This window comes from Bubalus kerabau, chromosome 14 (assembly GCF_029407905.1).
Source record: "Bubalus kerabau isolate K-KA32 ecotype Philippines breed swamp buffalo chromosome 14, PCC_UOA_SB_1v2, whole genome shotgun sequence".
Classification (NCBI taxonomy): domain Eukaryota; kingdom Metazoa; phylum Chordata; class Mammalia; order Artiodactyla; family Bovidae; genus Bubalus; species Bubalus kerabau.
In genome coordinates, this window is record NC_073637.1 from 62,767,798 (window position 1) to 62,782,755 (window position 14,958).

General features: G+C 33.5%; 1 protein-coding gene across 6 annotated transcripts in view; it reads right to left on the reverse strand.

The window, feature by feature from the left end:
• RIMS2 (regulating synaptic membrane exocytosis 2) overlaps positions 1 to 14,958 on the reverse strand; it is a 611,677-nt gene that overhangs the window by 159,493 nt on the left and 437,226 nt on the right. For all 6 annotated transcript variants that reach the window (XM_055546480.1, XM_055546481.1, XM_055546482.1 and 3 more), the window contains one exon: positions 7,583 to 7,683. In XM_055546480.1, the coding sequence (XP_055402455.1) occupies positions 7,583 to 7,683 (101 nt within the window). The remainder of the gene's footprint in view (positions 1 to 7,582; positions 7,684 to 14,958) is intronic.

The window sequence follows — 14,958 nt, forward strand, 5'->3', positions numbered from 1 at the left end:
ATTTTTACACTTTTCCTTCGTTCCTACTCCCATATTTTTGGGGATTATTTTAAAGATATACTAATCTATATCTAGTATATTGTTGATGGCAATAAATATAGACCTGGGTAAGAGCAAGGTATTTGTTGAAAATGATGTCTCTTTTTCTCTTTCTTCCCTATCACCATCATCATCATCATCCCACCATCATCATACTATAGCTAACATTTCCTTTTTCCTTAGGGTTTCCCTTGCGGCTCAGCTGGTAAAGAATCTGCCTATAATACAGGAGACCTGGGGTTTGACCCCTGGGTTGGGAAGATCCCCTGGAGAAGGGAAAGGCTTAAGAGTCATACATACAGATTCAATCTTGAAAACAACCCTTTGAGGTAGGTTATTATTAGCACCCTGTGGTAATTTTGCTAACGAGTGTGAAGCTAACTCATTGCAAGGTTATGCAGAAATGAGCACAACTAGAGAAAATTGACAAAGTAGAATAGACATTTAGAGAAACGGTATGTTTTAGTGAAGAAATCCAGGTGCAGCCACTAGCATTTTCCCTGACATCTTCATCAGTAAGTGATAAGATTTCTTGACCTAGTTTGGGATGGAAACTTTAAGTAGGTGATCTTAATTCTGATTTTTAAAAAAATGAAACCATTTTGCTGGACATCTGGCTAGACTAAGCCTAGCAGGTTTTTTTTTTTTTTTTTAATGTGAATCCTACTTCCGTTTATAAAACGGTTGTACAGCTTATTCCAAGAAAGGATACTTCATTACTTCCTGTAAGACACCTTCACCTATTCCTTGAGGACCTCACAGAGTAGAGACTGGGTTACTAAAATCGCTCTTAAATAGAGTTCTCTTGCTCTATGTATCAGATGATTCCATCTAATGCTGGTACAATGGTGTCTGTTTCATACAAATATCAGGTTCTCTGTGTAGCTTAAGAATCAGTGATGCAGCAGCTCTTCTTCCAGTGGGCACCCAGCCCAGATCAATTATACTATTGTTGGCCGGTGTTGTGTGCTACCAGAAACTCAACTTTTCCGTTTATCCATAAAGAAAAGTTCCCTATCATTTTATTTTAATCACTGCTATAAAATTATATCTTCCATTTCTTCACCTTCAATAAATATATGTATTTTCATATATCATCTTAGGGATTTATATAAGGCTATCTACATTTTAAAATTTACTTTTTATAAAGTTGGTTTTTCAGTTTTCAGATCCATTTATGTCACTGCTGTTACAGAGTATTTCTTTTAAAATACCTATAGCCATATTTCACCCATTAATCAACTTTCCAAGAACCAGTCAGGCTCATTCAAAGTCAACCTTGATAACATCATTTCTGAATTTCAGTAATTTAGTCTGTAATTTCTCATCATATGTTCTGTGCTCTTTTTACCTATTATATCCTTTGAAGATTCATAAATTATTTCTCCTTAAATTTTATTTTTTGGGGGGATCTCTGCTGCTTTAATCTATTTGAGAATAAAGGGAACATTCAATGATATGAGTTACACTAAAATCCTTTTCATTAGTTCAATTATTTCTTTACCATTTCCTTTTGACATTATCATATTCACATCTGGTGTCTACGAAATATTTGTTGTTATTATAAAATAATAACAACAAATATCTTTACCATTTATTAAGCAGTTTGCTAAAAGCTAAACCATATATATACATTATCTTATTTCCTCCTAATCATCAACATATAAAATAGATAAGAAATAGATCTCAAAGCTTATTTAATAAAGAAACTGAGAAGAGGAGGTTAAACTACCCAAAGTCACCCAGGCGGAATTTGCTTAACTCCAGGCTGGGTTCTCATCTTGGACACTGACCTCATTTTGATACTAGAGTCTTGAAGTACTCCTGACTCACACACAACAAACATACAAGAATCACATATATGCCTCTCCTTACCAGCTCCTACCTATCTCCCCTTTTCTGGAGTCCCAACTGTTTGTGTGTTGAAAGTCAAATTAAAACATTTAAGGCTGGCCTTGAATGTGTATTTTCAGTGTTGAGAAGAGAATAAGGTCTAATAAAGGGAACAGCTTAGTTAACAATGGCAATTTATTTGCCAAAAATATTTTGCCTTAAACTGTCTGAATTTTTTATATTGATACTGCCTACAACTTCATCTTGTGAGGTTTATTTGTATTTATAGATTTTTTTTTTTTAAAGAAACTATCTCTGTGCTATGTAGTTCATATTGTAATGTAAATTACTTTCATGGGCTTGCTTTCTTCCTAATATGCCTCTTTGAAACCAGTGAAAGTGTTAGTCACTCAGTTGTGTCCGACTCTTTGTGACCCCATGGGCTGTAGCCCACAAGGCTCCTCTGTCCATGGAATTCTCCAGGTGAGAATACTGGAGTGGATAGCCATTCCCTTCTCCAGGGGCTCTTTCCGACCCAGGGATTGAACCCAGGTCTCCCACACTGCAGGCAGACTCTTTACCGACTGAGCCACCAGGGAAGACCTGAAATTAGTGAAAGTATCTTTAAAAGACAAGAAGCCTGGGAGAAGAGGTGTCAAGTGCCCCATTAGGTACATACAAAGAAGGATAAAAACTTTTTTCCTTTCTTTGCTCCATTGTACCCTGATCCCAGAACACTAAATGGATTAATATGAACTTCTGGTTCGCATCTGAAAAATTCTGGGAAATTTATTGACTATATTACTTAATTTTAGAGAGATAAACACCAAAAAAGAAAATTTTAGTTGCTAAAATAGGGATAAGATACTTTTGTGATAATTTCGTGAGAACATTAGCTCCAAAAGAGAGCATTTTTTTCTACAGGAAATAAAATTTGATTTCCAAATAGACACAGTATCAATAAACTATAGTTTCCCTGTTGAAATCTTATGGACTACCCTTTAAAAAAAATCCTCTGAGTTCACTTAAAAACACTAAATATGGCTATTTAAAAAGCAAACATCACATACTTAAATAAATATTATAAAATTCTCCATATCAATTTTTGAAAAATTTTATAATATTTATTTAAGTATATGATGTTTGCTTTTTAAATTAGCCATATTCAAAAGCAGAGACATTACTTTGCCAACAAAGGTTCGTCTGGTCAAGGCTATGGTTTTTCCTGTGGTCATGTATGGATGTGAGAGTTGGACTGTGAAGAAGGCTGAGCGCCAAAGAATTGATGCTTTTGAACTGTGGTGTTGGAGAAGACTCTTGAGAGTCCCTTGGACTGCAAGGAGATCCAGCCAGTCCATTCTGAAGGAGATCAGCTCTGGGATTTCTTTGCAAGAAATGATGCTAAAGCTGAAACTCCAGTACTTTGGCCACCTCATGCGAAGAGTTGACTCATTGGAAAAGACTCTGATGCTGGGAGGGATTGGAGGCAAGAGGAGAAGGGGACAACAGAGGATGAGATGGCTGGATGGCATCACTCACTCGATGGACATGAGTCTGAGTGAACTCCGAGAGTTGGTGATGGACAGGGAGGCCTGGCGTGCTGTGATTCACGGTGTCGCAAAGAGTCAGACACAACTGAGTGACTGATCTGATCTGATCTGATACACACTGTTTATCAATTATTGCTAATTATTGTAATCATATTACTCATGGAAAGGTAGTTGGCTTATGCTGAAGTATAACTCACATTGTTAAATCTAATAAATCACATTCTTCTAAACCAATGGGGAGCAGAGAATGTTGGTTTTAAGTTGATCCTTAAATTTATTTGAGAGTAGAATAGGTGAATCACATTTAAGCTGGGATAAAGAGAATGTAATAGGCATGAAAGGGTGCACAGGCTGGCTGCATAGTTAAATTCTGTTTTGAGGGGGAAAGCCCTGAGAATTCATCCACTGATTAAATAGGAATCATGTCTGCACCTGGATTTGATTAAATATTTAATTAATTAATTAGCTCTTATTAAATATAGGATGTCTACTTACAATTTTCCTAATATATTTAAAATATACTTAGAAAGACAGTAACTTTAAGGCACTGTTCTACAGGTACTTTCAAAGTGAATTACTAAGGAGATATTTTATAAATTAGTAATACTTGTTTACAACTATCAGTGCAGAACACTTGAGAAATTCAGGAAGGCAATGCCATTTAAAACATGAAATATATAGTTTTTTAAAAAACTTCGTTAACAATTATATCCCATCAAAACTTCTTCATAGCTTCACTAGAATTTCAGGAATATAGCTCAGAGGTACAGCACATGCTCCATGGCTTTTGAACTTAATCTGTTATCTCAAAATTGAAAACGAGGTTAGCTACAAATAATACTTTCCATGATTTAATGTGAATGGGTGTAGATTACTTAATCTTTCTATCTATGGCTTAGTTCCCTTTCTTATTATATGATTTTTTCAAGAATGAGTTAATATATTGAAAAGAATACTGGAGTGGGTAGCCTATCCCTTCTCCAGGGGATCTTCCCAACCTAGGAATTGAACTAGGGTCTCCTGCATTGCAGGTGGATTCTTTACCAGCTGAGCTATCAGGGAATCCCAATATATTGAAGCACATAGGTCCGCAGCAAATATTTAGCTGGTACTTGCTAATCAAACAAGGAAGAAAAGAATGGTAATATAGGGTAAATATCCCTAGTTAAAAAGAGAGGGATGTTGTTGAAAATTTTAATATAAGGAATTGGTAGTATGGAAATGAATAATAACTAAGTCTATACATGCACTTGACTGAAAAAGAATCCTCTGCAATTTTCTCTTTCATCCATGAGGGAGGTAGTCCAAAGTAGGGATGATAGGCAGACAGATGATCCAGCAAAGACAGTTCCACATCAGGAAATTCAGAGTGGAACAAAATAGAGTTGTGTTTTGGATTTTTTTTAAATCTTAATGATTTGATTGCCTTTTTGGTTAGGCTGAATGCATAACTCCAGCAATTGAAAACAGATTTCTAAGTATTTGACATTCAATAGGTAGGATTTGTTAGAAACTGGAAGAGGGCTTGTAAAGATCAGATCACTTATTCTCAAAGGAAGGCTCCATTTTTAAGTGACATCATTCATCATTGTCTTCTGAATAAAACCCTAAAAGAGGAAGTCAGTTACCTAGAAGTAAATTCTATAAGCAGCCTGTCTTAGAGCAGTGATGCTCAAACTATAGTCCACATCAGAATCACTTCGCAGGTTTGCTAAAACACAAGAACCTCACTCCTAGAGTTTTGTTTAAGCCATCTATGGGGTCACACAGAGTTGGACACGACTGAAGCGACTTAGCAGCAGCAGCAGCAGTTTGGGAGCAGGCCAGATAACTGCATTTCCAAAAATTCTGAAGTGACGTTGATGCTACTGGTCTGGAGCTACAGTTTGAAAACCACTGCCTTAGCACATAGGAAATTATGTTGCTTAGGATAATTAGTCTTTGCCAAGACTTAAATCTTCTCTAACCTAAAATAACTGGTGTCAAAGTTATAAAACTTTGAGGTCTCAAGCATTAATTTATGAACTGGAATGTAATCAAAACTTGGTTTTCTAAAAATAAATTTTGAGCCACACTTACAGTATTCCTTTGGTTCATTCTCTTGTAATAAATTTGTCAGGTATCCGTAACAAGAATCATTGGCATTGCTTCTCAGGAACTTATTGTATGAACAATGTAAATCCTCTGAGTGATCCAGTTTCTCTTTCTGCCTTTGAGGCTTGTGAGGAAGCTCACAGTCAGAATATAAGCCCACACGTAGCAGGCATAAAGCATCTCACACTATGCATTTTGTTCACAAGCTTTACTTCTGGTATTACCTTGTTGCGTCTTGACTTCATTTTCCCTTGAAACTCATTTCTTCATTGACAATAGTATTATATGTATTTTAAAAATCACCTACATTCCTTCCTGAAGTACAGTAGGATATAAACAAACAAATGAAACAAATGTGTTATGCTATGTTTATGGAAGCTTTAATATCCTATTTTATCAGGACTTCATGTCTGATTTTTAGATTATACAAGATGACTAAATGAGAGATTAGGCATAGCAGATGCCACAAGAGATTATGCCTATTTAGCCCTGCTGCTGCTGCTGCTAAGTCACTTCAGTCATGTTTGACTCTGTGTGACCCCAAAGACGGCAGCCCACCAGGCTCCCCCGTCCCTGGGATTCTCCAGGCAAGAACACTGGAGTGGGTTGCCATTTCCTTCTCCAATGCATGAAAGTGAAAAGTGAAAGTGAAGTCGCTCAGTCGTATCCGACTCCCAGCGACCCCATGGACTGCAGCCTACCAGGCTCCTCCGTCCATGGGATTTTCCAGGCAAGACTGCTGGAGTGGGTTGCCATTGCCTTCTCTGATTTAGCCCTAGACAGATATATTTTTAAAAGTACCTGGAAGGGCATAGAAATCAGTTCTGATATCAAGCTCAAAAGGTTAGAGATGTATCTGAAATGTTGTATCATTACAAATCTATTTTCTATGAAATTTACCGAACCTATTTGAAGTTATTCATATTTTCATTTTAGAGGAAAATTTTTAGAAGTTTAGGGCCTGCAAAGCAAAGGCAAGGCTATTTTTTGTTGGTCTTAAATTTACCTTTCTCTTGGCTTTAGCCCTGTGCCATTTCCAGGACGACAGAACGCTGTGATGAACAATCTTGTATTCACCACATCGGTCAATATTCACGTAATTTGGAAAAGAGATTGCTGGTTTGGAACATAATGTTGATGTAAGAATATCTGTCTCCTCTAGGTCATATAACAGAGAAACTAAAAATGTATGCTGCCTACCATATACACATATCCAGCATAGTCAGTTATGCTTTACTTAATAAATCTTATTTTTACTGAAGAATGGGGTATAATTGAGAGAAACTGAAGTTTCAGAAGGTAAGGATAAAACAGACCCAACCAGATAAACAGACCACAAATATTACATGACTGTAATTATGAGAGTACATAATAACTAAATGTTATGAATAAGCTTTGCTAGTTTCATCTTTTTGTTAAATCTTAAATAGGTACATTAGAGCAAAGTCTTTTCATGACTTTGGGAATGATAATATGATAAACCTAAAAATGTTTTGAAAATATAAAGGCAATGAAGAACACGAACAATAAAAAGAATACTTTTTTTCCTATCTTGGAAGACTTCATACCTCAGTTTATTACCAAAAAGTGGTTCAAAAAGATTCTCACTAAAAAACTTGTTGAATTCCTTACAACATCCCATGAGTATGTATTTTGTTTCAAAAACTTATTAAAAATCAGATCGAATTAAAATACTATAAATAAAAACCTCTATATGTAGGAAAACCATAAGATGAAAATAGAAGTTCTTCCTATACATTTTAGAGAGTGTTAGGGCCTTTGTAGGTTTTATAAAATGAAAATTTCTAAAAGATTTGTTCTTTAGATCATTTAAGAGTTCCATTTCCTTAACCTCCTATATTATACAATGATTTTTTTCAAAAATTAAGGCAAATCTTTACCTAAAAGTTGGTATACAAACACATTATAAATGTTAGCATTTAATAATATCATGGGGCCATTGCACTATATGTTCATTTCTGACTAATCTGCCTTCAGCAGTTTGAGAATCTAACGGTTTCATATGATTGATTATTTCACAACTTTTAAAAAGAAAAATGTCTTGCCTTTGCATGGTAATCTTGTTCCAGTCTGGGATCTGATCCGGCTACCTGTTTGTATTTGTTAATTTTCATTTGGCGATTTCTCTCCTCTATATCCATAGCACCTATCGAGTAGAAAAAAACCCATAAAATTAATGTTCAGTTCTTATTTCTGAGCCCTACTTACAGGATGTACCAAAAAAAAAAAAAAATGGTAGGCTGATATACCACTTTCACTCAAGGTAGTAGTACAAATTAAATGTCATACTATTTTTAAGATTTATTTAAGTATGCAATTTGGTGAATAAAAGCAGGATTATTAAATATGTAAAATAATTAAATCTGAATAAAGAGTAAAAAGTTTTAAACAGAAGAAAACATATCTTCATTAGATAGATAATACTTTCTGGTAAATGTATGTCCAGGAGAATATATTTGACAGCACATAAACATGATAACAGTAATTTTATAAGATTTTTGGTCTGTAATTAATGCATCAAGATTGAAATTATTTACTGGAAAGAGGTTGCAAGTCTAATAGTTTGAAACACGATTGTACAATTGCATTTTAAGTTATCAAAAAATCAGCCCATGTATCAAAGCAGGTTGTGCCAGCATCTATGTGAATGTAGCTATCAGGATCTTTGGAACATGGATTTTCTAGAGCTAGAATGAAGAAAGAAGCACTTGGAGTAATACTCTTGAAAACAAACCATGCCAATAAAGGCACAAAGTATTACTGAAATCATTTCAGGGGAAAAAAGAATGTGAGGAGAAAATTTGAGATGGTAAGCTTATTACAAGATGAGACTAATGCTGTCTGTAAAAGGTGCTTCCTCAAAACACATCAACTATAGATATCAAGAGGGTTTTTAAAAACTTTGGTTAGAACAAGAACTAAATTCAGTGAACAAATCTTAGCAAACATGAAAAAGCAAACATGAGAAATGAAAAAACATTTCTCATTAATATGCATAATGGAAAAACAAAATCTCAGTTGTATGCTACAAATCTACAAACTGGGAAAAATAATCATAGTTTAGTAGGTTCAAGTGGTTTTCTCCAATAAAATGTTGCTAGGTAAATTCACAAACACTGAGTCTAGGTAAGACTGTAAACATGCACACACATGTACTCCTTGCTTAAGATCATAACTTTAAAACTGTACTAAAGACATATGGACCATATTGTGACTATTAAAAAATAGGCATTTTAATACTCATCCTGGAAAAAACCTCACCGTATATTTGATAATTGCAAGCAAAATTTGTACGTAAAAATTGATAACTAAACTAACATACAAAGGGAAGAAAATGTTTCAAAAAGTATTAAGAAAATCTTGACTAAAAGAATGTACAGAGTTTAGATTACATGACCTCTAAGTAAAAGTGCAAATTGAAATCATTTAATCAGTGTGAGTCAAATTTTAATAATGATCTGAGTTATTCTGTACCAAATTATAAAATGGGGAATAAAAATATATTAATATAAATTGAGTGATACACAAAATGAAGTGAGTGCTTCCATGATATGTGTTAAATATGGTCAGGTATAAATGTCTATTATTTATTAAAATACAATATTGGAATTGTTTGTACCTCAAGAGATAGTCTCAGATAAATAGGTTTATTTCTCCAAAGTCAAGGGAATGAAAAAGCCATCCAAGCTTCAAAAAATTGTGTGCTAAAAAAATACTAGCTTCATGTATTTGGGAAGGTTCTTTGAATTTTTTGACATTATAGTGGCAAAATAGTATTTTAAATACAAATAGCAACAATAGACAAGGTTTAAACACATTTTATACACATATATATAAATATATATACACACATATATATATACACATACACATATACATATATGCATTTTCTAATATCAAGACTATTTTCTGGACATCAACCTCCTATGACATGACAGTAAATCCTTCCTGATTACTGGATAATTACGGGATATATACTGACAGGTGTTGGGAAGCTTTTTCTGTAAAGAGCTCAACAGTAAACATCTTAGACTTTGCAGACCATGTGGTCTCTGCTGCACCTCTGACATTGTAATATGAATGCAGATGTAGACAACATATATATTTTATATACACAAAATGTATATGTATATTCCAATAAAACTTTATTTACAAAATAGGCAATGGGCTGAATTTGGTCCATGGCCACAGCTTGCTGAACCCTGCATTGAAGCATTTTGGTAATTTTGCGATGAAGAGCTTTTTTCCTTAGTAATGGTTTCAAGATTTTGTAGAATCAGGTTTATGGAATATCATATACATTTAACAGATCACTGAGGGAATCTAAGAAGGATATTAATCTGTTTTCACTAAAAGAAAACAAAGATGCAAATAGAGTAATACAAATATTTAAATATATCAACTAAATTCTGATCTCAAACAAATCTTTCCAATCATCATCTGTATAGTCCTTAAATTGGAAAAATTCATTAGAGTCTCTTTCCTTTTATTCCTTTTTTCTGGCTAGGCTCTGGTATTTATTTATTTACATAATTTGTTTATTTTTACTTTGTTAGAGTCTTAACCAACGAAATCTCAAGGGACCATTTTAGTGAATACACAGTAAACAAACTTGGGTAAATATACTTTTAACTTAAAATTCTCCCAGGAACCTAGTCTGTAAGAAAAACAGTGCCTCTCTCCAATAGTATTTGAAGTCTTCCACTTCTTTTCCACATTTTTATCAAGCTATTTTCTTAAAGAAAACACTCCACAGATAATAATATCCTTAGAGAAGAAAGTATCCTGAGTAAAGAGAACTACTATAAGGGATTCTTCATCAACAAGATAATTTTTTGTTGTTCATTTTCGCTATGGAAAATAATTCAGAAATCATTTTTTTAAATACCAGGATTTTTTCAATCAAACTCAGTATTTTTTCTTTTTCCCATAAATGAAAAACCATATGGAAGAATCTATGCAAGTAGAGGAATTCTCAGCTGGTGCTAGTGGTAAAGAATCCATTTGCCAATGCAGGAGACATAAGAGACACTGGTTTGATCTTTGGGTTGGGAAGATCCCCTGGAGAGCGCATGGCAACCCACTCCAGTATTCTTGCCTGGAGAATCCCGCATACAGAGGAACCTGGCAGGCTACAGTCCATGGGACTGCAAGGAGTCAGACATGACTGAAGCGACTTAGCACACAATGCACGCATGCAAGTTGAAGAGTTGCTTACTATCTGGTTAGGGAATAGAATATGTAATTTATCAACTTTAATGTCCAAGGCTGTACTCTCCAAAGTACATTAAAAGTAAATTAACATGATAAGGCAGATTTTTCTCCATTTCCTTTCTCTCCTTCAAATCTACCCTAAAATTTGCATATACAAGGTCCTGAATATTCTGTAATAATGACTAATCATTTGATTGCAGATATCTCACTTTCCCATCTATTATCAAGAAATATCTTGCTGAAATAGTCTCAAAAATACATTTTGGGAAAGGCTGGTTCATAAGTTTAGAAGGTAAATTTATCTAGTAATCATTGAGTCATATTCTTATATGTGATGACACTATGCTTATTTGCAGAAGACATCTTAGTGGTTTGATATGATTTTGTAATTTGAGTACACTAAAAAACTTAGTCATTGTAATGTTCAATATCAGATCAAATACCAATATATTTTCAAATTATAACAAAAGTAAATTAAAAGGTTAATAAGAATATCAGTCTTCCTGGACAAACCCAATTCAACAAAAGTTCGCATATGTTTCTATTTATTAAAAATTATTAAAGATATTACACAGTAATATTCAAATTGTGTCAAATTCTTGGTTATAAATTATTAAGTACACTGAGAAAATACTTCTTGTTTCAATGTCTTAATAATATAAACCATCTAAGAAGCATACGTATTCTTAAACCAGTAAACTGATTGTTGTGGTTACTTTTAACTTAAAAAGATTGTATTTTCCCAAAAAGTTAAAAAGTCATATTTATAATATTGGTATGGCAATTAAGTTTAAAAAGTTAAAGTTATAGGCGGATTTTGTAATCAGCGATGTATTGAATATGACCAGATTAACCAGCAGCAAGACAGTGGTTGCTTAGGTTTCTATATTTACAGTACCTCTTCAGTGATTTCTGTAAGTAAGTGTTAGTCGCTCAGTAGCGCCCGACTCTTTCCGTCCCCATGGACTGCACCCCGCCAGGCTCCTCTGTTCATGAGATTTTCCAGGCAAGGATACTGGAGTGGGTTGCCATTTCCTTCTCCAGGGGATCTTCCCAATTCAGGGATTGAACCCGGGTCTCCTGCACTGCAGGCAAATTCTTTACCAACTGAGCTACAAGGGAAGCCTAGTGATTTCTGCAGTGCAGTGCAAACAATAGTTTTAAATTTGCTTTTCCAAGTGTGCAGGCACACACACACGGCTGTTGGTGTCCCAAAGCAGCCTCACACATCATACTTCTTTGAAGTAAGGACATAAGTCTGGCAATAAAGCAATTCATAATTAAGCTAAGTAGTGGTCAGAATATTGCAGGACTCCTGACTCAGGGACCCATCATGTATTCTTAAATAAAATACTTAAATCTGGGGATCTTAAGAGGGAAAACTCTTTTAAGTCCAACAGCAAAGCTCAAAGAAAGAAAAACCAAGAAAATAAATTAGAGAACCTATGATTACAACATCAAGGAAGTCTGTGCTGTGCTGTGCTAAGTCGCTTTAGTGATGTCGGACTTTTTGTGACCCTATGAACTATAGCCTGCCAAGCTCCTCTGTCCATGGGGATTCTCTAGTCAAGAATACTGGAGTGGGTTGCCATGTCCTCCTCCAGGGGATCTTCTGACCCAGGGATTGAACGTGCATCTCTTATGTCTCCTGCATTGGCAGGCAGGTTCTTTTTTTGTTTTCAATTTTCAATTCATATTTTATTATGAGGCATTAAAATCTGGTTAGGAATAAATGAAATCAACAAGGAAGAAGAGAAGCAAAAAATGAAATACAAACAGAAACAAAGAAGGGCAGGCAGGTTCTTTACCACTAGCTCCACCTGGAAAACCCCATGGGAGTCAAAGACCATTTAAATACCAACAGTGTGGAAGAGGAACAACCAAACAAAAGTAGCTTACAGACAACAATGACGACAGTGATAGAAACAACATATTTCAAATGAACAAAGTTAAAAAGGCCAAATTCATGGACTCTCTAAATGCTGCAATTACCATTTAGGCATGTACCAAATTAAGAGCAATAAAAAAAGATATAATCAGTGCGTGCAGCTGTTTTCTCACTCTAAGGTAACAATGACACAAGAAAAAGCACAGCTATTTGTGTATTTATTTTCTAGATTCAGTAGGTAGACTCTAAAAACAACTTAATGATGTTTTTCAAAAGTCAGAGGAGTAAGAATAGAAATTGTTAAAATGACTCATGAGATAAATGAGAATATGTAATATTTTGTTATGTTATAATTTTATTTTCAAAGGAGGTGCAGTTCAAAAAGAAAGTATTCTCTTTAATTTTATTGAATATTTTAAGTACTTTTTCAATAATCTAGTAACAGAAAAAAATACATTTCAGATTGATAGTAATAAACTAGCTGCTGACAAAAAAATTCATGGTCATTTATATGAGTGTTTTCCAAAGTACCTTATGTATAAATATTAAAAGCAAGCTCCTAAATTTTTGAACCTGAAATTTCACTTCACAGGATCTTTCTTAAAGAAATAAATCAATGTACAAAGATATACATACATCTTCATTGCACTATTGTTTGATAATTTTAAAGACTGGGGAAAAGAAACTCCAAATGTTCAAAACAGGGGAATAAGTACATGCATTTATGGCATGTCTACAGAATATTATACATTCACAAAAAATTATGTGAATAGTGTGTACATCCCTTCACCTATATAAATTATATAAAAGATAATATGAAATCTTAAATGATGGATATTGTACTACAGTTAGTAATTTTAAAAAACATATACTCATAAAAATATATATGCACCTAACTGACACAAAAGACAAAGAGATGGACTGAAAAAGATTTAAGATTTACACATCAGAGTAGTTAACAGTTATCATTGGTTACCAGAAGTTAGTGCTTTTGGCTTATTTGTGTTATATATAGTTTATAAAGTTTCCACAATGATCATACAATATACAGAAAAAAATATTATTAAAGAACACACAAAATATAATATTTATGTGAACAAAGACAAATTATTCAGTTTGAAAATATTTTGTCATGATTTGATAAAGTTTTTTTGAAATAAATATTAAATAATTTTTAAAATACAAATGTGCAATCATTAATTATTTATCTTAGGGACATACAGTCTTGTTAAATAAAAGTATGTGGGTGTACTGATTAAAAGTGGTACAAAATAAGAAATACTTCCAAATGTAATAAAGTGCACATCTTTCCAATTTTTATGTATATTAATACAAAAAGTGATTTGGCATGTTCTTAAATTTTCCATGTTTTTTTCAAGTGTAGGGCCTAAGAAACTGTGCAACAAAAACTTAAGTTTACTTTAAAATGATTTCTTCATAATCAGTTTAAAGTAAACTTAAGTTTTTGTTTTTGTCTGTAATGAATTTTCTCATTTTTTAAATTAAAACATTTATACTACAGCCTCATAAAAAGTACACTTTTATTAGCCAAATTATTTATTAAAATAAATGTAATGCAGAGAATTAAGAAATATTGGAACAAGTTAAACTGAGAAAAGATTTGGAAATAAATACTGTGAAAAAATTATAAATTATGTACCAAATTATTCTGTCCTAGTACTGGGGCAAATGGAAGCATTTTATTTTGAAGTGTAAACAAACATAATCTTAACTATACAACTAAGATACATGAGTTTTGAGAAACAGTTATTTCCAAGTCAATCAATTTTGAGGATTTCTCTACTGTTGTCACTAGGAAATAACACATTTGCAACGAAAGAAAGTATGATTTGGTTTCGCTTATATTGCATTTACTTATAAAATGATCTTGGCTCCTAGAAATGAAGGAAAACTGAACTTTGTAAGTGCCTAAAAGTAACATATGGAATTAAATGAAACATAAGAATCCTAGAAACTTATATAATTGTTGTTCTACTGTGAGGTTCATAGTTATGGGCTATCGTCTCTTGAATTACGTTCTCAACTTTAAAGATCTGTGTTAGATATTTAGGTTACCTGTTACTCCGTGTATCTGTATGCTGTTTCTCTATTAACTATCTACCATATTCATTAAATGATACTTCAGAGGAGATGCTCTAGACAAATTTCAAAGACTCCTTTCACTGTAGTCAAAAGAAACTGATATTCAAACCACTTTAGGACATATGTGATAAGGAGTGGTCTAGTGAGCTCAGGAAATACAGTATGTCTATTTTCAACATTTAAATTCAGTGAACAGACTTACTGAGATTTTATTAT